The sequence below is a fragment of the Lissotriton helveticus genome, chromosome 6 (genome assembly GCF_964261635.1).
Source record: "Lissotriton helveticus chromosome 6, aLisHel1.1, whole genome shotgun sequence".
Lineage (NCBI taxonomy): Eukaryota > Metazoa > Chordata > Amphibia > Caudata > Salamandridae > Lissotriton > Lissotriton helveticus.
This window is the reverse complement of record NC_136067.1, coordinates 617,982,920-618,003,376: the sequence shown is the minus strand read 5'-3', so window position 1 is coordinate 618,003,376 and position 20,457 is coordinate 617,982,920. Positions and strand designations below refer to the sequence as shown.

Genomic DNA, 20,457 nt, shown 5'->3' with positions numbered 1-20,457 from the left:
GGCAGACAAAGTCTGCCTGTCATCCTAATGGGGACCTTAATCTCCCTGTGCACTTCTAAAGAGAACAAAAAAACAATCAATCAATCATATCATTTGTAAAGCGCACTACTCACCCGTGAGGGTCTCAAGGCGCTGGGGTGAGGAATGCTGCTACTGCTCGAAAAGCCAGGTCTTGAGGAATTTTCTGAAGATCAGCAGGTCTTGGGTCTGCCGTAGGTAGATAGGGAGGGTTTTCCAGGTCTTGGCGGCGAGGTGGGAAAAATGTAATGTGTCCTTGTGTAAAGTAGCTGGTGCTCATGTATAGTGAAGAGACTCATGTATGTTTTGTCATGGAGTGAGAACACCTGGTGAGTGTGTTCAGAAAGCCCTCACCCACCAACCTAGTTGGTGGCATGCTTCATCATCGGGCCCCACCCAGTGACACCTAGCGTGTCCCGGGTGTGCTTCGACGCCTGATTACAGCGGAGCAGGTATTTTGCTGAGTGTGCAGTGAAGAGTGTTATGAAAGTGAAATTTTAAAACGGCTAGGCGGGGGTCCCAGTACCCGAGGGTAAATTAGACTTTAATACCTGGGCCTCCGTCAGCGGTTAAAAATAAGGCTGTTGGATGTTAGAGGCGAGTTACGAACTCCCACATCCTATGGGTCAACATGTTTCAGCCAGTGCCTTATATCTATGCTGGCTTTCTTCAGGACCTAAAAATGTGAGTGCAATTAAACTAGTGGGTGTGTGGTACAGACTATGTGTCTACACGCCCTAAGGTGTTTATCTATGTGTGAGAGGGGGATTCCCTTCTCAAGAACACCTGTACATATAACATAAATAGACAGAGACAAAACATACAGGGAAAAAGAGAGTCACTCGGTTGTATGTTATTAGACATATCCGATTGCCGTCACTAGAGCGGTTGGGGTGTAGGCTATAGGAGGCTAGGGTGTAATGGTATTGGTGGTACCATTAGGTGAAAAAATCGCACATGTAAATCGGGCGTGAAGTGGCTAAAACACGAACATCACATCAAATGTGCATATGTGAGGAGCGGCGCAAGAACACGTTCTTACGCTAGTTTTAGCAAGTTTTTGCCTCAAGGTTGAGAGGTGGCAGGGGGTTGGCCCTGTGAAGGATAAAAGAGTTTGGACCATAAAGGTTAGGGAGACCTGTAAGGAGAAAAGAAAGCGCTTACCCATGGTAGTGGTGGTTCTGTAGTAGGGGATCTCTGTGTATAGTCATAATCTAGTGAATAGTCCCGCCCATGTGCGTGGACCCCGGAGCAATCAAAAATAATCTCTTACAGTGTCAAAAAATGCAGAAAATGCATAGACACTTAAGAGAGAATTTAAAGACAGATAATGCAGCCAAAAAGGCTACACTGTCCAGTACTTCAACTAGAAATTCCACCATAAAATCCACAAAACAGCAAAGCCTGTACAGATTTCCCTTGCTTAACAGCAAAATCCCTCAGGAATGATAGAGAGAAGAACCTGGACAGACAAGCCCCATAGGCTGCCATTATGTGGCTTAATTAGGATACTGTGCCTTTAAGGAACCTTCCAGAACCTTCTCTCAGTATCCCAGAATGCATAGCAGGTCCAACTTAGCCTCAGTTCTTTTTTCCGGCTCCTGCAAGCAGGACCCTGGAGCATTGAGCTCTCCCTTTTCAAGGGTTTTTGTTAGTGTTTTACACTGATTTCGATTTTTGGTACTTTTAAAGTACTTTGGTGACTTTCTTTCTGTGTTTCTGCACTCTTTTTTGTCCATAATGCCTGCATTATTCGACAAATGCCCTGAGTGCTCAAGAAAGAAGGCCAGGTCAGACTCCCATGAGGTCTGTATTCTCTGCCTTCCCTCTTCCCACATTCCTGAGGAGTGTGTGATCTGCAGAAGCTTCTCTGGAAGGACCCTGAAGGAGAGGAAGAAGATCAGGCTTCAGGGACTTGAGGAGAGAAAGTTGAAGGCACGAGGTGGGTCAGGAGGGGCTCCTTCTACCCATGCTGAGGCCTCTGGGGGGCTCCCCAGGGGCAGGAAGACCAGCCCTCGCCCAAGGTCTCCGTCTGGGTCAGTTGCGCTGACCACGACGTCGAGGGGACGGTCAACGGCCAGTTCCAGGTCTCCCCAGGGCTCTGGGTCGAGAAAACGGCGCCCGTCGACGTCGAGGAACGTGTTCCGGCCGCCGTCGAAGCCGGTGTCGATATCCTCGTCGTCGCTGTCGGCGTCGAGTGGTCGACATCGGAGGGCCCGGCGTCGGCGCTCGCCGTCGAGGCGACACCGCCGTTCGCCGTCGAGGACATCGTCGTCGAGGGGATCCTCTTCGTCGAGGTCGCCGTCGAGACGGAAGGCGTCTCCGGCGCCGAAGAGGTCGACGTCGATGCATTCCAAAAGACCGACGTCGAGACGGTCAAGGAGATCGACGTCGAGAAGGTCAGAGAGGTCGACGTCGAGAAGGTCCAAAGGGTCGACGTCGAAGCGATCCAAGAAGTCGACGTCGAGGCCGGCGAAGAGGTCGAGGTCGCCGTCGAGGCACCATCGCCCGTCGTCGAGGTTCCGTGGCTCGTCGATCTGGTCGGGGTCGACGTCGAGACGGAGACACGGTTCGACGTCGAGAAGTGTGATTCGGTCGACGCCGAAGGACCGTTCGACGTCGAGGGGACATCGGTCGTCGTCTGGACACCGGTCTTCAACGTCTGGAGGTCCTAAGGACAGGCCCAGGACTGTGGGGGGCTCCCCACGCTCCGGAAGAGATGGTGGCTCGCCGGGAACGGCGCATTCCGGGGTGGATACTCCGATGAAGCCTTCTACGCCTCCTTCGCGGCCTGCTGTGCCGAAGGGCCCGCCTCCGAAGGCCCCTACCCCACCTCCGAAGCCGGCTCCGCAGAACCCGCGTCCGGTTGCTCCTCCACCCCCGGTCCAACCGAGGGCGGTGTCGATGCCTAAGTTTCCGACGCCTCCGAAGAAGACTCCTAAGAAACCTAGGACTCCTGACCCTGGGAGGCCGAAGGAGCGTCCGAGGCCCAAGAGGTCGAGGTCTCGCTCGGGGAGACGGGACAGATCAAGGAGTGGCCGTGGATCTTCCTCACGATCCAGGCGTCATCACAAGAGACGTCGGTCCAGGTCACGTTCTCCATCTGGGACCCGTTCCTACTCGCCCACGCTGTCCGATTCGCCGGAGACTAGGGTGTCTCCGATAGACGATATAAGCACATTTCAGGAGGTTCTCCTGCGTGGAGCGGCGAAGTTGGGCATTGAGGTTGAAGCACCTACGGCTTCTACCTCGGTAATATTTGAGACATTACACAAAAGGCACTTGTCTCGCCCCCTGTTACCTCTGGTGCCGGGGCTCCTTGAGCCCGCCGAACAGCTATTCCTGACGCCGGCTACGGTGAAGTCTGTACCTTCCAGGATCCTGAAAAAGTACAGGGCTCCGGACTCAGACCCAGCCTTCTTGAGGAAGGACCCGGTACCGGATTCGGTCATCGTGACTGCTGCACGGAAGCTTCATGCCACCTCCCCTGCGTCCACGGTGCCTCCGGACAAGGAGAGCCGTTGGATCGATTCTGCTGGTCGCAAGGCGTGTGGGACATCCGCCTCGTCCATGAAGGCTGCCAGTGACTCGGCTTTGCTGGGACGTTACGACCGGTCCCTGTGGGACTCGATGGAGCAGTTCGCAGACCTTGTCCCTCGAGACCGCAAGGAGGACTTTGTGGAGATCGTCAAGGAGGGGATGCTGGTCTCTAATCAGGCCATCGGCGCCGCTGCGGACATATCATTGCTGTCCGCGCACGGATATTGCCACGGGATTCACCAGAGACGCCACGCTTGGCTCAGGTTGACGTCCTTGAAACCGGAAGCACAGCAACGCGTGGCGAATCTCCCGTTTTCCGGAGATACCCTCTTCGGGAAACACGCGGATGATGAGATGGCCAGGATGAAGGCCGAAGCGGAGACCCTGACGGCAGTGGGCTTGGAGAAGCCCAAGGAAAAGAAACCCTTCCGACAGTACCAACGTCGGTTTGGGTCGCAGGGTCGTGGAAGGGGGCAGTCTGCTGGACAACATCAACAGCAGCAGCAGCAGCAGCAGTACAGGCGGCCCTTCCAGAAGCGACAGGGTGGTAGAGGTCGTCAACAGTCCTCTACCGCGACCAAGGGCCCGGCCGGGTCCCGTCCCTGAGCTGTTACTTCCCCCTCGTCCGTTACCCGCTCCGGTGGGGGGAAGCGTTCAATTTTTTCTGGCAGAGTGGAGAAAAATTACTCAGGACAAGTGGGTGCTGAATATTGTTTGCAATGGATACAGTCTACGTTTCACCAGCCCTCCTCCATCGATTCCTCCCGTCAGCTCGCAGTATCAACTGCGCGAGCTTCAGGCGGAGGCGGACATTCTGCTAAGGAAAAGGGCGATCGAAGACGTACCTCTGTCTCAAAGAGGAAGAGGTCTTTACTCTCGGTTCTTTCTTGTCCGCAAGAAGGACAAAAACGAGTTCAGGCCCATTCTGGATTTGCGACAGGCAAACAAGTGGATTCGCAGAGAAAAGTTTCGCATCCTGTCGTTGCATCAGATCTACCCTCAGCTGCAACGAGGAGATTGGATGTGTGCCATAGATCTACAGGACGCATACTTCCACGTGCCCATTGCATGCAAACACAGGAAATTTCTGCGCTTTCAAGTCGGCACCAATCATTATCAATACACGGTGCTACCCTTCGGACTGAAGTCTGCACCCAGGACATTCTCAAAATGTATGGCAGTGGTAGCGGCGCACCTGAGGAAGAACAAGGTGTTTGTCTACCCGTACCTGGACGATTGGTTGATCAAAGCCTCCTCCTTCTCGGAAGCTCAAGCACACTTCCAGAAGACGTGCGTTCTCTTGAACAAGCTGGGGTTGCACATCAACATGTCCAAGTCGGTCCTGATTCCGGTACAGTGCATCCAGTACTTGGGGGCCTCCATCGATACGCTGTCAGCAAGCGTGTCTCCTTCGGAAGAGCGACGTTTATCACTCGTTCGGAAGGCTCAGGCTCTCATGAAAACTCCGTCTACGACTGTGAGGACGGTGTCTTCTCTACTGGGATCGATGGCCTCTTGCATCTTTCTCACTCCACACGCACGGCTACAGATGAGACCTCTGCAGGAGTGCTTGGAGGATCAGTGGGACCAGAGGAGAGGTTCTTGAGACGACAGGATACGACTGTCTCTACATGCTCTTCAGTCTCTGAAGTGGTGGTGCTCGAAGGAGAATCTCCTCAGAGGCGTTCCCTTCCACAAGGACATTCCCACACAGACCATCGTGACGGATGCGTCTCTCCAAGGTTGGGGGGCGCATTCCGGAGACCTGCAAATTCAAGGGACGTGGTCCCCGACGGAGTCCACGTACCACATCAATTTCCTGGAACTGAGAGCTGTTCACTTGGCACTGAAGGCCTTTCATCCGTCCTTTCAGACCAACTCTCTGCTTGTTCAGACGGACAACACGACAACGATGTATTACCTCAACAAGCAGGGGGGCTCGAGATCGCGCACTCTGTCGCAGGAGGCGCAGGCGATCTGGCACTGGCTTCTGGCTCGAGGACTGTCGATAACGGCCACCCATCTGCCAGGTGTGCAGAATGTTCAGGCAGACGAACTGAGCAGAATCGTGCAGGAAAACCACGAATGGGTCATAAACGACGAAGTACTAGGAGAAGTCTTCGCAAGGTGGGGTACTCCAGACGTAGATCTGTTTGCCACCGCCGAAAACAGCAAATGCCGAGGCTTCGCCTCCAGGTACTACCAGCCGGGGACGCTGGGGAACGCGTTATGGATCAACTGGTCGAACAGCTTTCTGTACGCTTTTCCACCAATTCCCCTGATTCCGGCGGTTCTCATCAAGCTGTCTCAATCCAGGGCGAGGATGATTCTGATTGCCCCGGAATGGCCCAGACAGTGGTGGTTCACGGACCTACTTCACCGATCTCTCCTTCCTCACATGAAGCTGCCGTGCAGGCCGGACCTTCTCACGAAGTTCGGGGGGCGGATGGTGCACCCCAACCTCTCGTCTTTGAGTTTGGCGGCATGGCTCCTGAAATAGTGCAATATGGCCATCTGAATCTCCCAGAGGATTGTATGGGCATACTGAAGGAGGCTAAGCGACCTTCCACTAGGACTTCCTATGCTTACAAGTGGAAGAGGTTTTGCATCTGGTGCAAGTCTAAGAACTATGACCCTACGTCATGCAAGGAAGATGTCATCCTTCCATATCTGCTTCATCTAGCGCAGTCGGGCCTTAATGTCCATTCCATTAAGGTTCATCTGGCTGCTTTGACTGCCTACAGGAAAGGCCCTTCACAGACTTCCTTTTTCCAGATCCCTGTGATCAAAGATTTTTTGGAAGGCTTGAAGAAAGTATTCCCTCCTGTCAGGCTTCCTTCGCCTTCATGGGACTTGAATGTGGTGCTGTCCAGATTGATGAAGGAGCCTTTTGAACCCATTCATAAGGCTTCGTTGCAGCACCTGTCCTGGAAGGCGGCGTTCCTCGTGGCCATTACATCGGCCCGCAGGGTGAGTGAGATTCAGGCATTGTGTTGCCAAGAACCTTATACTGTATTTCATAATGCTAAAGTTGTTATGCGTACTCACCCTAAGTTTCTTCCCAAGGTTGTTTCTGATTTTCATATCAATCAGACTATCACTTTGCCTACGTTCTTTCAGAATCCTTCATCTCCGGCGGAAAGGTCTTTACATTCCCTGGATGTGCGGAGGGTGCTGAAGTTTTATCTTGATAAGACTAAAGATATTCGTAGGTCAGACCAATTGTTCATCAATTATGGCTCAGTCAGGACGGGTCTTGCTACCTCTAAGCAGTCCATCTCTAGGTGGATTGTGTCCTGCATTCAGTTGTGTTACTGCAAAGCTAATAAGACCTTAGGGGGCAAACCTAAGGCTCATTCCACCAGGGGCAAGGCTGCTACGATGGCTATGCTCCGTAATGTTCCCATTGCAGAGATCTGCAAGGCGGCCACTTGGAAGTCGGTCCATACCTTTGCTAAGCATTACTGCCTGGACACTGATGCCAGGGCAGACGCTCAGGTTGGGCAGGCTTCGCTGCGGAATCTGTTCGCACAGTAGTGGCGTTATTTTATTCTCCACCGCCGCTTGGTGTGGGGATGGGCTTGCCATTCTATTCACTAGATTATGACTATACACAGAGATCCCCTACTACAGAAGGAGTAGTTTCTGTCCTGTAACTCCAGTTCTGTAGTAGGGGTATCTCTGTTATAGTCATAAGCGCCCTCCCGCCTCCCCGGTGGAGTGTTGTTCATGATCATAATGCTACAGGTCTGGCGTTTTCTGCGCCTTCAAAAAGAAATGAGGCTAAGTTGGACCTGCTATGCATTCTGGGATACTGAGAGAAGGTTCTGGAAGGTTCCTTAAAGGCACAGTATCCTAATTAAGCCACATAATGGCAGCCTATGGGGCTTGTCTGTCCAGGTTCTTCTCTCTATCATTCCTGAGGGATTTTGCTGTTAAGCAAGGGAAATCTGTACAGGCTTTGCTGTTTTGTGGATTTTATGGTGGAATTTCTAGTTGAAGTACTGGACAGTGTAGCCTTTTTGGCTGCATTATCTGTCTTTAAATTCTCTCTTAAGTGTCTATGCATTTTCTGCATTTTTTGACACTGTAAGAGATTATTTTTGATTGCTCCGGGGTCCACGCACATGGGCGGGACTATTCACTAGATTATGACTATAACAGAGATACCCCTACTACAGAACTGGAGTTACAGGACAGAAACTACTCCTTGTTTCTCATACTCACAGCATTTCTGGGCAGAGCCTGCTCTGAACCTGTAGTGCCTCCTTCGCATACCGGTAGGTAATGGCCGATTGCGTTGGCTCTTAAATACTGTGGCTAATTGGATAACCAGGCGCACCTGCAGGGTGGAGGTAAGAGTAGAAAGACTCGGCGTGCCGAGTCATGGTGCCAGAGAGAGCTCGAGTGCTATTCGCGCATGCGCGGTACTCGCGTGCGCAGGTGCGCATGCGCGGATAGTGTCTGGGTAGCGCATGCGCAATGATATGAGATCGCTAGATCGTGTAATCCATGCGCGGAGGGGGCAGTGTGTCAGTCGCGCGCATGCGTCGCGCAGAATATGGAGCATGGTTATTTGTTGACCAGGATCCGATAGCATTGTCAATTCGTGCGTGTAATTTGTACATGGAGTGCTAGAATTATAGTTATTTATGAACAACAATTCAGGCAAATAGGTGGTCATAAGGCAGAATGCCATAGGCAGAGAATCAAGGGGCAATGCTTACTCGCTAAGCTCAGAACTAGGGGTTCTACCTCGAAGAGGTATGTTACCAGGGGACGGGTAACCGGTTTAGTTAGTATAGTGTGGTATATCATTGATGTGTCAGGCAATTTCAGGGGATGGCATCATTGAGCCCCTGACTTGCTGTTGAAAGACGGTATATCCATTGTTGTTCTTTGTTCAATAGTCGTTTGTCATTGTCCATATCGTTTTCTGGAACCTGTTCAATGACCGTCCAGGTTAGATCATTGGGGGTGTGCCCCTGGGTAATGAAATGGTTAGTCAATTTGCTTATGTTTTTCTTACATCTTATGGTGCTACGGTGTTCCGTTATTCTGGTCTTGATTTTCCGTGTCGTCATTCCGACATAGCGTAGACCGCATGTACAGGTCACCAAGTATATCAGATTGCGAGAGTTGCAATTGGTGTGGCTTCGTTGAGTCCAGACCTTATTTGGCTCCAGGGTTTTGGTGTGCATGGTGAGATGACAGACACTACAGTCGTTGCAGGGATAGTGCCCAGTGACCTTGGGGAGACCCCATGCGTTCAGAATGGTATTGGTAGGTTGTTCCGAAGGTTGTCTAGGGCGGGTGTTAACCAGGCGATCTTTCAGGTTGTTGCATCGTTTGTATGCGAATCTAGGAGTATCCCATTTCCTTTGTCCAGAGTTAATTATTTTCCAGTGTTTTCTAATGATTTTGGTAACTTCGTTGGACGCCGTGTTATAGGTGGTAACACAGGTGATTGTTTGGTTATCTTGGTGTTTGACGACAGTCTCAAGTAGGGCTTCGCGGTTCTGGTTCCTTGCTCTCTTTTGTGTTTTCTTGATAACGGCTCTGGGATAGCCTCGGTGTTCCAGTTTGGTAACTAGTTCCGCAGATTGTCTTTTGTAATCAGAGATGTTGGTGCAATTTCTGCGTATGCGTAGGAACTGTCCGTAGGGTAGATTCTCTCGAAGTGAGCGTGGGTGAAAGCTTGTAAAGTCAAGTAATGAGTTCCTCGCAGTTGGTTTGTTATAGGTTGTCGTGACCAGGGTTCCATCTTTGGCTATGATATCCAAATATAGGAAGGGTAGTTGGCTGTTGCTAGCCGTGCAAGTGAATTTGAGGTATGGATCTTTATTGTTAAGCCACGTCATGAATCTGTCTAGGTCAGTTTGTGATCCCTGCCAGACTACCAAAATGTCATCTATGTACCTGCGCCAAGTCAGGATATGATGACACCCGCCCTAGACAACCTCCGGAACAACCTACCAATACCATTCTGAACGCATGGGGTCTCCCCAAGGTCACTGGGCACTATCCCTGCAACGACTGTAGTGTCTGTCATCTCACCATGCACACCAAAACCCTGGACCTGGAGCCAAATAAGGTCTGGACTCAACGAAGCCACACCAATTGCAACTCTCGCAATCTGATATACTTGGTGACCTGTACATGCGGTCTACGCTATGTCGGAATGACGACACGGAAAATCAAGACCAGAATAACGGAACACCGTAGCACCATAAGATGTAAGAAAAACATAAGCAAATTGACTAACCATTTCATTACCCAGGGGCACACCCCCAATGATCTAACCTGGACGGTCATTGAACAGGTTCCAGAAAACGATATGGACAATGACAAACGACTATTGAACAAAGAACAACGATGGATATAACGTCTTTCAACAGCAAGTCAGGGGCTCAATGATGCCATCCCCTGGAATTGCCTGACACATCAATGATATACCACACTATACTAACTAAACCGGTTACCCGTCCCCTGGTAACATACCTCTTCGAGGTAGAACCCCTAGTTCTGAGCTTAGCGAGTAAGCATTGCCCCTTGATTCTCTGCCTATGGCATTCTGCCTTATGACCACCTATTTGCCTGAATTGTTGTTCATAAATAACTATAATTCTAGCACTCCATGTACAAATCACACGCATGAATTGACCATGCTATCGGATCCTGGTCAACAAATAACCATGCTCCATATTCTGCGCGACGCATGCGCGCGACTGACACACTGCCCCCTCCGCGCATGGATTACACGATCTAGCGATCTCATATCATTGCGCATGCGCTACCCAGACACTATCCGCGCATGCGCACCTGCGCACGCGAGTATCGCGCATGCGCGAATAGCACTTGAGCTCTCTCTGGCACCATGACTCGGCACGCCGAGTCTTTCTACTCTTACCTCCACCCTGCAGGTGCGCCTGGTTATCCAATTAGCCACAGTATTTAAGAGCCAACGCAATCGGCCATTACCTACCGGTATGCGAAGGAGGCACTACAGGTTCAGAGCAGGCTCTGCCCAGAAATGCTGTGAGTATGAGAAACAACCACCACTACCATGGGTAAGCGCTTTCTTTTCTCCTTACAGGTCTCCCTAACCCTTATGGTCCAAACCCTTTTATCCTTCACAGGGCCAACCCCCTGCCACCTCTCAACCTTGAGGCAAAAACTTGCTAAAACTAGTGTAAGAACGTGTTCTTGCGCCGCTCCTCACATATGCACATTTGATGTGATGTTCGTGTTTTAGCCACTTCACGCCCGATTTACATGTGCGATTTTTTCACCTAATGGTACCACCAATACCATTACACCCTAGCCTCCTATAGCCTACACCCCAACCGCTCTAGTGACGGCAATCGGATATGTCTAATAACATACAACCGAGTGACTCTCTTTTTCCCTGTATGTTTTGTCTCTGTCTATTTATGTTATATGTACAGGTGTTCTTGAGAAGGGAATCCCCCTCTCACACATAGATAAACACCTTAGGGCGTGTAGACACATAGTCTGTACCACACACCCACTAGTTTAATTGCACTCACATTTTTAGGTCCTGAAGAAAGCCAGCATAGATATAAGGCACTGGCTGAAACATGTTGACCCATAGGATGTGGGAGGTCGTAACTCGCCTCTAACTTCCAACAGCCTTATTTTTAACCGCTGACGGAGGCCCAGGTATTAAAGTCTAATTTACCCTTGGGTACTGGGACCCCCGCCTAGCCGTTTTAAAATGTCACTTTCATAACACTCTTCACTGCACACTCAGCAAAATACCTGCTCCGCTGTAATCAGGCGTCGAAGCACACCCGGGACACGCTAGGTGTCACTGGGTGGGGCCCGATGATGAAGCATGCCACCAACTAGGTTGGTGGGTGAGGGCTTTCTGAACACACTCACCAGGTGTTCTCACTCCATGACAAAACATACATGAGTCTCTTTATTTATTTTCTTAATTATGAGCTAGTCTTCTTTTGATTAAAATCATATATAATCTCGGGGATAAGGACTAGCTATCTGGTCCTCTCTCTCTCTCTTGATTACGCATGCTCATGTATAGTGCACTTCATTCGAGTTTATGCGATATAAAAGTGCACAAAAAAAAAATACATATAAGACTCTGCCCTACCCATTTCGGCTTCTCAGTTGTGAAACTGTTACCTCTAGACCGCACACCCTCACGACTTCTGGATTCTTGTGCATGGCACAGAACGTTGATTATTGCTTTTAAATGAATGATGTATTATTTCTTTCTGTGTCGATGCTTGGGGGTGAAGTCGCAGGCTGAGCTGAGAAAAGTCTGATTTACCAGAGTGTGAGTTGTGTGAGTAATGTGACTGCATGTATATTGTTAAACCAAGTCTCATTGTCTTTAATTACTCAGTAACATTATAATGGCTGATAGCAAAGATACGACCTGTACAAGAAAAAAGTTGAGCAAATTCCTTTCAAAGCCTCATTCCCGTACAGACTCGTGAACTGATGTGTTATCATGAAGTCTTGCAAATAAATGACCAAATTAGCCAATGTAAGACATAGTTCTCTGTTTCCTTGTCCTAACGTCAGCTTACGTGTGTTGACATATTTTAATCAAATGTAAAGCAAGATTTCTTTACAGATCTTAACTTTATACGGAGAGGTAGGTAGATGTACAGACAGAAACCTAGACAGATGTTGCTCCATGTGGCCCAATATGTGAAGCACTGGGGTCACCAGCCGGTCACCGTGTTGATTCTAATGGCGAGTCCAGTCTTTAATGACCTGCTGACATCCAACACCAGGTTTTATCTCAGCACACAACCATTGAGCATCCATCAAGCTACTTGGATTAGTCTGTTCACTATCACCGAACGATGGCAGCAGTGCCAACAAAGAACCTTGCAAGACTGGGCCCCTGAATGCGTGTCCCTTTCTCTTTTTGATAGCATGCCTGTGATTTGTCATTGATGGTGGAAGATACATTCTCATGGCTGTCAAGCTCTTACCTTCTATGGCAATTGTAAAACAGATGAAAGATAGAAAGGCACATTGTCACTATGTGCTCTTGATGTATGTCTGAAATGCTCTCCAGCTCACATAAATCTCTTTCTTTTCTCTTGGCACGCGTTATCATTTCCTGAACCATTTGATGAAATGAAGACAGAAGAAGGAGGAAGACGGGTAACATTACATATGCCGTATTTCTCTTTATGCGAGCACTGTAGCCAGTGATATGAGAGCACGTGCCATCGATAAGATGCCACAATGATCTATCTGTGTTGCTATAGATACATTCATTATGAAGGTTGTGCAGAGAATTCAAAATGTAAGATAGCAATGTGTGATATATTTGCAGTAATGGAATTGTTATGCCAGGTTCCAATCAACTGAAGCACACTTTCAGTGAAATGATCACCACACTGAGTTAAAGGAATTGTACAGGAAAATCACTATGAATTTATCATTGCTAGAAGTCTAACTCACGTTTATTTTGCATGTCTGTATTATCTACATTTAATGTGCACAGGGAGCTCATTCATTTTGTGTTCCTTTTAAAAGAAAACAGTTTCAAATGGCCAGTCACAGACCTCTGTAGACAGGGCCAGCTTTAGTGCCGGTGGCACCCAGTGTGACAATCTCTTCTGGCGCCGCTAACACAAAAATCTCTTTCTCCATGAATTCGCTCCCCACCACATTCTGCAAGTGCCCCTCATCTCTACATAGCCCCCCTCACAAACATTTCATTTGTTTCCTAGCGCTACTCATACCAGTTTAGGGTGTCAGACCACTTGATATTACGTACATAGTATTCAGAGTCCATGAGTCATTGATGTGTAAACCAGTCTATAGGAAATGTCACACAAGACAATGAGGATTACACGAAGTAGGATTAAAATGTCACGGATAGCAGTAGGAAGTATATATTAAGAGTGTTTGGGCTGGAGAAACACAAACTCAGGATTTCAAACGTACAATAGTGGATGCTTAACAAATAAGAATGGTCTTTATACTCCAACATACCCTTTTTAGCAACATTAGGATAATGAAAAACAGTGAAAAAACAGAGCGCTCAAACCTATACCTTGCATTTGCATACAGCTCTTTGAAGACAGTTTATAGCTCACTGTTATATACTAGGGGGCAGATTTACGAGTTCTGGCGCATCTCTGCAAATCAGCAGGGATGCCCAGAACAGATGCGACACGCAATTCCCTCCCTGCGCCACAACAAATACGTTGAATTTACAATGCGGCGCACCGTGGCGCACGGAGAGGGCGATGTGTGTCGCATCCTGTGGCGTAAGGGTGGCGCATTGCTGGAGTCGTGTCGCAAGCACGACACGGCTCCAGCAATGCTCAGGGGCGCCCTCTGCCTAATATGCTGGGTCACTCCTTACGCCTGCTTCAACCAGGCGCAGGGTATTGACGCAGCATGGACATAAAAGTGGCACAGTGTAATCTTGTAGATTTTACTGAGTCACTTTTCTGAGGCGTTCCTGCGACGGAACGCCCACCCTGCGCCGGATCGCCCACATGAAACCTAATGCACATTGTAAATAAGGCGCAACGTGGCGCATGGTTTATGATGTTGCAGCGTCACAGAAGTGACGCAACAACGGCTTAAATGTGGCACATGGGGCTTGTAAATCTGCCCCTAGGATTGTAACTTATGAACTACAAGTAACAAAAGGGGAGAGGAGTTGACCTATTGGCTAGGGCTGTCATTCTTAAATCTGGGGAACCTGGTTCGAGTCTCGGCAAGGATGCGCCACATCATGTGATTCTGGGCAAATCACTTAATCTCCCCGTCCCTAACATAAATGAATGTGTCCTCATGTAACACAACTGGTGCTTGTTTACAGCGCTCTGATATCCGGTACCTTCGGGTCAAGTTTGCGCTATATAAAACTCTGTAAAAAAATTGTTTTTAAGTATCTCCTTGACAAAAGCAGTAACCTGCTAAGTGATCCACATAAAATATAACTGGATGATTTGCACAGCATCTTAACCCTCTGCTACTTTATATTAGGAGCGGAAACTGCCGTTAGACAAACCGATCTCTCTCCAGCAGGAAGATTAATCCCCATAGTTATGCTCACATTTTTATTGAAGCCTAAAAACTGCTGGATACACAGGTACTTTTTAAACCCATGTTGTTTCTAAACATTGTGCTCCCCTGTGGTAAGTACCAAGTGTGGCTGCACCAGTGGATCCAGCCATGTCTGTAGAACAATATGATTGACAACCAAATCTGTTGAATACAATGGAAATATTACTGACGGTCACCTCCTGTCTTCAAAGTGGGTCCTTTAGGTCCAGCATCTGTCAGGAACCAACAGGAACTAAGCACAGTAGAGCTCTGTGGGATAGGCTCAAGGGCAATGAAAACTTCCGAGGGGGCAGACCAGATGTGGGAGGGTTCAGAAGACAGAGCGACAGACAAGGGCAAAGAAGGCTATGGTTTTCTTAGGACAGGGCCAAAGAACATGTTGCGAAGGTTTACGGAACAAAGAATAGTTAGGAGTACTCTCAGTGTCTTAGCATTTTCCTTTCCAAATACAGCTATGTGAGGAAGGGCCACAGTAAGAAGTAATCCAACCCAACATGTTTTGTGGTCCAATCTGCATTACTGATTCTGGATTACATGTCATTCTTTTCAACATAAACAAAACATTGCTTACATGTTAACACAAGTTACATTGAATTCTTTGTCAGTTGTTAGTATTGCAATTTCCCATCTAACTGATGCCCATTTATACACATATCTTTCGTTGATCATTACATTTATTGTGTACATGCATAAAATATAAATGCAATATTCAAGTTTTTTTCTAACTAGTAAGCTGACACTGCCTCAAAATCTCTTACATATATATGTGTTTATTGAAAATGAAGGCGCAAAGGGAGTGCCTATAGGAGGTACAAATGGCCATATCACATAAACTGAGCACAGGGAGTGCTAAATGAAACATTTTCTCTGCCACAGTTCTGGGCTGACTGGCTTTAAACAGTTGAAGAGCTGGAGCAGTGCTATTTTCAGTAGCACCTCCTCCACTAAGGCGGAGGAGCGTTGCCCCACTGCTATTTCAGCAGTGCAAAAAATAAAAATAAAATTATAATTACAGGCTGTTATTATCATTTTATTTTTCTATGTGGGCTCTGTGACACCAGAGCAGGGGAGGAGGGGTTTGCACTTCTCTAAGTGTACATGGCGGTTGGGCCGGGCCTCTAAGGCCGCCCAAACCATCATGCGCACTTGGCATGTACTCTATTGGGCTGTGTTCCACAGCTCCATAGAGAACATGCCCAGGCACCCAGGCACTGCCATCAGTGTCCAAACAGGATGCTGCTCCTGCAAAGTCAGGATTGGCTGGGGGAGTCCGGAAGCCTGGGTGCTTGCAGCAGACCAAGCACGGAGAAGGGGCATGCCACAGCGGGAGAGGCATGTGGCGGCGCAGCCACTGTCTATTTCACCACTGTATGGAGTACTAAATGGTTGCTTGTCATGGGAACTATACAATTATCTGCTGCTTTTGGCTGGTAATGTATCTGCACTTGTTACATATCAAAAGTAAACAACAGAATGTAACACAACAACAACATGCATAAAGCAACATAGTAGCACATTAAAAAAGAAACTGTATAATGCAACAAAACAGAACGCAACAAGACATCAAAATTCTCAAAAATTCTTGTCACACAATACAACCACCCAAAAATGTTTTGTGAGCTAGCCCCAAGAGTTCATGCAAGGAGGATTACCCAGGGATGAGTGGGGCACCAGTGCTCACTGTCAAAATGTGGATAAAAGGAAAGTCTAGTTGAAATGTAAAGCTAGCTAGCATCATGAATTAAGGTGAGGAGTGATGTGAGAAGAGACAACATGTTTGTATACAAACCACAGGCCGTAAATAAAGACAGATGACTAGATGATGGGAGAAAGTAAATGAGAGGAGCAGCAATCTAAAACAGAGAACAAAAGTACAATAAGAGTGATATCCAGAAAACGGAAGAATGATCAAGAAAATAGGTCAAAAATATGGGTTGAATATATTTCCAAAGGGGACAGCGAGAGATAGATGTGAGAATAGCAATTGAAAGAGTATATTTCAGGATAGTTGCCTGAAGGCTCAGAGATGGAAGTGCCCATGCTTGCGCTGATAATGCATGGTGTAGCATTCTGTTCCACCCCCACTGTTCATAGCAGAATGGATCTTTGTTCTGTACCTCTGAACCATTCCTTGATTCAGATCTTAAGAGGCTAGTCTGCCGCCTCTAGTCAGCCGGAGACCATATTTCTCTGGACTCCACTCTAGTTTGCCATCGACTGTTGGATGGAGGAGAACTAGAAATCGAGATGTGGGGGAATTACACTTCTGCTGTGAGTTGCTGTATATGCCTGTAAGTCTAATGATACAGGCTACCAAGCTGTTATGGTAGGTATAGATCTTAGGCCTGAGAACTGTGATGGCTTTGGCCTCAGATTCTGTGCCCCTCGAATATTGTGTGTCACGGGGAGCGCGTGAGAGGATAAAGGATGTTTAGAGCACCTGTAGAAGTTAAACACAAATTTTTTTCAGAAGTATTGGACAGGCATATCAAGATTGTATACGCTGCTTATAATGCTCATAAACTGCATCTACCCCTACTACTACTACACTGGTATCAGTACACTCTGTACTGTGTGCATATTTGCAAGTTACTGTTGGCAAATTATTTCTAGTTGGTGTTAGGGGCATAGGAGACAGATATGCATAAACTGAGATATCCTTCCTTAATTTGCATAATAGATTATCCACCTAATAAGTCACCAGGAACACAAATGATGTTTAGGGTTACCGTCCTTAAGTGAGATCTTGTCTATCACAAAACGTCACTCCCACATCAACCCAAGTAAAAGTAGCCTCAAAAAAGGAGATATGTTGTCTAACAAGGAAAAGTACCAGAAGTGAAGAACATTTTGTTGGGATGAATGCCCATATGATGGCCAGATCAATCAAGATTAAGGACCTAAGCGATGGAAAGTACTGGCCTACAGAATATAATAGATGCTCATGTGATAAAGAGGATTCATGATGGCTCAAATGAAGAGCCATTAGAGTCAGAGATTGTGATGATGGAAAGAAGTAGCTGCAAATGTGAGACATTAAAGAACTCAGGGAAGATACCACTGACCCGAGACTATTTAGGCACTTCTTACAAAACAAAAATTGAACATATCAAACAGAGACTTCCCTCTCTGCTGGACAAGAGTTGGAGAGCACTTGAGGACTGGGTGATAGTCTATTCTGCCAGCATCCATCCAAATTAGGATCAAGGCAAATTCCTCAAAGAGCACACTTCCGTGGAGGCTGAGTTCATACAGCAATTCATAGCCACTTCACTGTCTCCTTTTTTTGAAAAGTCTAAGATTCTTCAAAACACTTGACTTAACATTCATAACAACCATGCACTGACAAGCATGCCACTTTCTTGGAGAAGTGTCACAGTAAGGACAATAGAATTCTGGTAGAGTCAATCATCATCAGAAAAGAGAAACACTCACATGACAGTTCAGCGAACTGCATTCTATGATGATCTCAGGATGCAAGTGGTAGTAGATGGCAGGGAGATATTAAGTGCCCATGACAGCAGGAGTCAACTTGAAATAAATAACAAAAATTGGACCCAACTATCTTTTTCATGATGCCCAAAAACTCAAACAAAGTTGTGCAAGATGAAGCTACAAATAAAAAGCAAATACCTCATTCTCTCAATTCCCGGTAAGGACTTTTCCACAAACATAATAACAAATATGCCTTCTAGGTTGAAACAATTTAATTAAGCACCTGGACTCACAATAAACCATATATGGTTCAGCCGTACTCCCATTTGTGCAAAGTGACCTACCCAATATTGATTCTCAAGTTAAAGATGATTCAATTATGGAAATAAATGTGAACGTAAGTACTGAGGATATGTGTAAAGTAATATAAATAAGACTCCCTAATCTTTCTGTTCTTGCAAATGTCCCTATTAATTTCATTTACTTTTCTTCCCCCCTCATGAATTATAGCATCTGCCTTTTATTATTTACATCCCCTCGACTTTTTCTAATGTGCCAGTTTTCTTTTGAGCAAATTCTGTAAGCAGAAGTGTGATTGATGAACAATTAAATGTGAAGTTAGGTCGGCAGGAAGGCAGAGGAAGTTCAGATGAGAAACAATGAAATGATGGATTTATTCATTTTCAGCTATAGATAATGCGGTTATTAAATTGTTGTAGGTGGGCTGGCCCTGCAGGTAAACAGCAGAAAATACTTTTAAAGGAGCACAAATATAATAGGTACTCCACTACACCAAGACCCTAACATTACTTATTCCTTCAGGAATCTACTCCCAACTGATATCTCCAACATTACCAGTGAACTCACATAACACTAAAATACATTGTCCCACTTAGACTCAAATATCCATTGCCATCTATGACTCAAGGGAGGAAAATTGAAGTGAATTTTGCACAATCTACGGAAAAAAGAGGGGTTGTTTATAAAACCATCAGTGGAAATAAAACCCATAGAGAGAGATCCTAGTGAACATTTTTAATTGTTCAAAAGAGGGAGCACATAAACAAACTTAGAGGCAATATATTCTGCTGCAAAGTTCTCAGCCAAGAACAATGTCGGCAATCCAATAGAATTCACAGATTTATTTAAGGAAACTACAAACTCATATACGCATTTCGTCTGTCAGTCTCTTGATCACGGGGGAAGATTGTTATATATATATATATATATATATATATATATATATATATATATATATATATATATAGGTGGTCGAGCAGAAGTGTAAAATAAATTAAGCTTTATATACCCCAGTCTTGAGTGCCGTGTCCTTGGAGAAAAATTGTAATGTTGGGCCATGATCCGGCCCCTACGCAGAGCACCGGTAACCAGAGCGCATCACAGGTCCGAGGGTCACATTGGAAGATATATATATATATATATATATATATATATATATATATATGGTACAAAACGTCTTCTTAGCCACTCGAAACAAGACGAGGCAAACCCGTAATTGGTGCAATTTTTTAGTTTATTGATGCCCGACACCAAAGTCCGCCATGACGCATTTCAGCCAGAAAAGGGCCTTGATCACATGACACTTCTGAGAAGAAGGAGTGCAAATTTAAAGTGAACGCATGCCAAAAAAACTATTAATTGGTAACAAACATAGAAGACATACTATCGTCTTTCTAGATTGCGGGCAAAAAGATGTCAATCAAAATACAGACAGAATAAATAACCGTAAAATACATTGTCAGAGCTTCAAGTATATACAAAAGATATTTACATGTTAGCAGCATATAGAATAAAAAGACCATAAATAAATATATAGACTTTAAAATTCAATAAATAATTACCTTACTGCTGTTAAAAAAAAATATATACAATTGCTCTTTGATATTCTGTTCATTGCTATTTGATTATGGGATTGTATATCTTAACAGTCCCTAATCAATAGAGCAATATATTGAAGACAACCTCGATATAGCCCAAGTGGGCAAATATTGGGCAACCACATAAATTAATCTTGTAAATATGTGCAACATCCAGCAAATAAATTAATGGTTTCATAGCATGCAGTGCAAACCAAGTGTTAAAAAGAATATAAATATAGCAGTGAAAATTTATAAAAGTTAAAAGACCACATTGGGTCAGAAAAGCAGCTAGCAATAATTATACATTAACAGTATTTAAAGGTAAGTAAAACAGTCATCACTGGCATTGAGTCCATTCGGTACTTTGCAATCAAGTAAAATTATGTGTCTAGTCTCTAATTTGCGGAGGAGCGCCTCACGGTCACCCCCTCTCCTAAGTGGAGGAACACAATCGATTACAAAGTATTTGAGGTCAGCAGAATTCTTGTTG

General features: G+C 46.4%; 1 protein-coding gene across 1 annotated transcript in view; it reads left to right on the top strand.

Annotated features, from left to right (window-relative positions):
• IMPG1 (interphotoreceptor matrix proteoglycan 1) overlaps positions 1 to 20,457 on the top strand; it is a 1,759,499-nt gene that overhangs the window by 973,360 nt on the left and 765,682 nt on the right. The window contains exon 9 of the mRNA XM_078648092.1: positions 12,703 to 12,723. Coding sequence (XP_078504218.1) covers positions 12,703 to 12,723 — 21 coding nt within the window. The remainder of the gene's footprint in view (positions 1 to 12,702; positions 12,724 to 20,457) is intronic.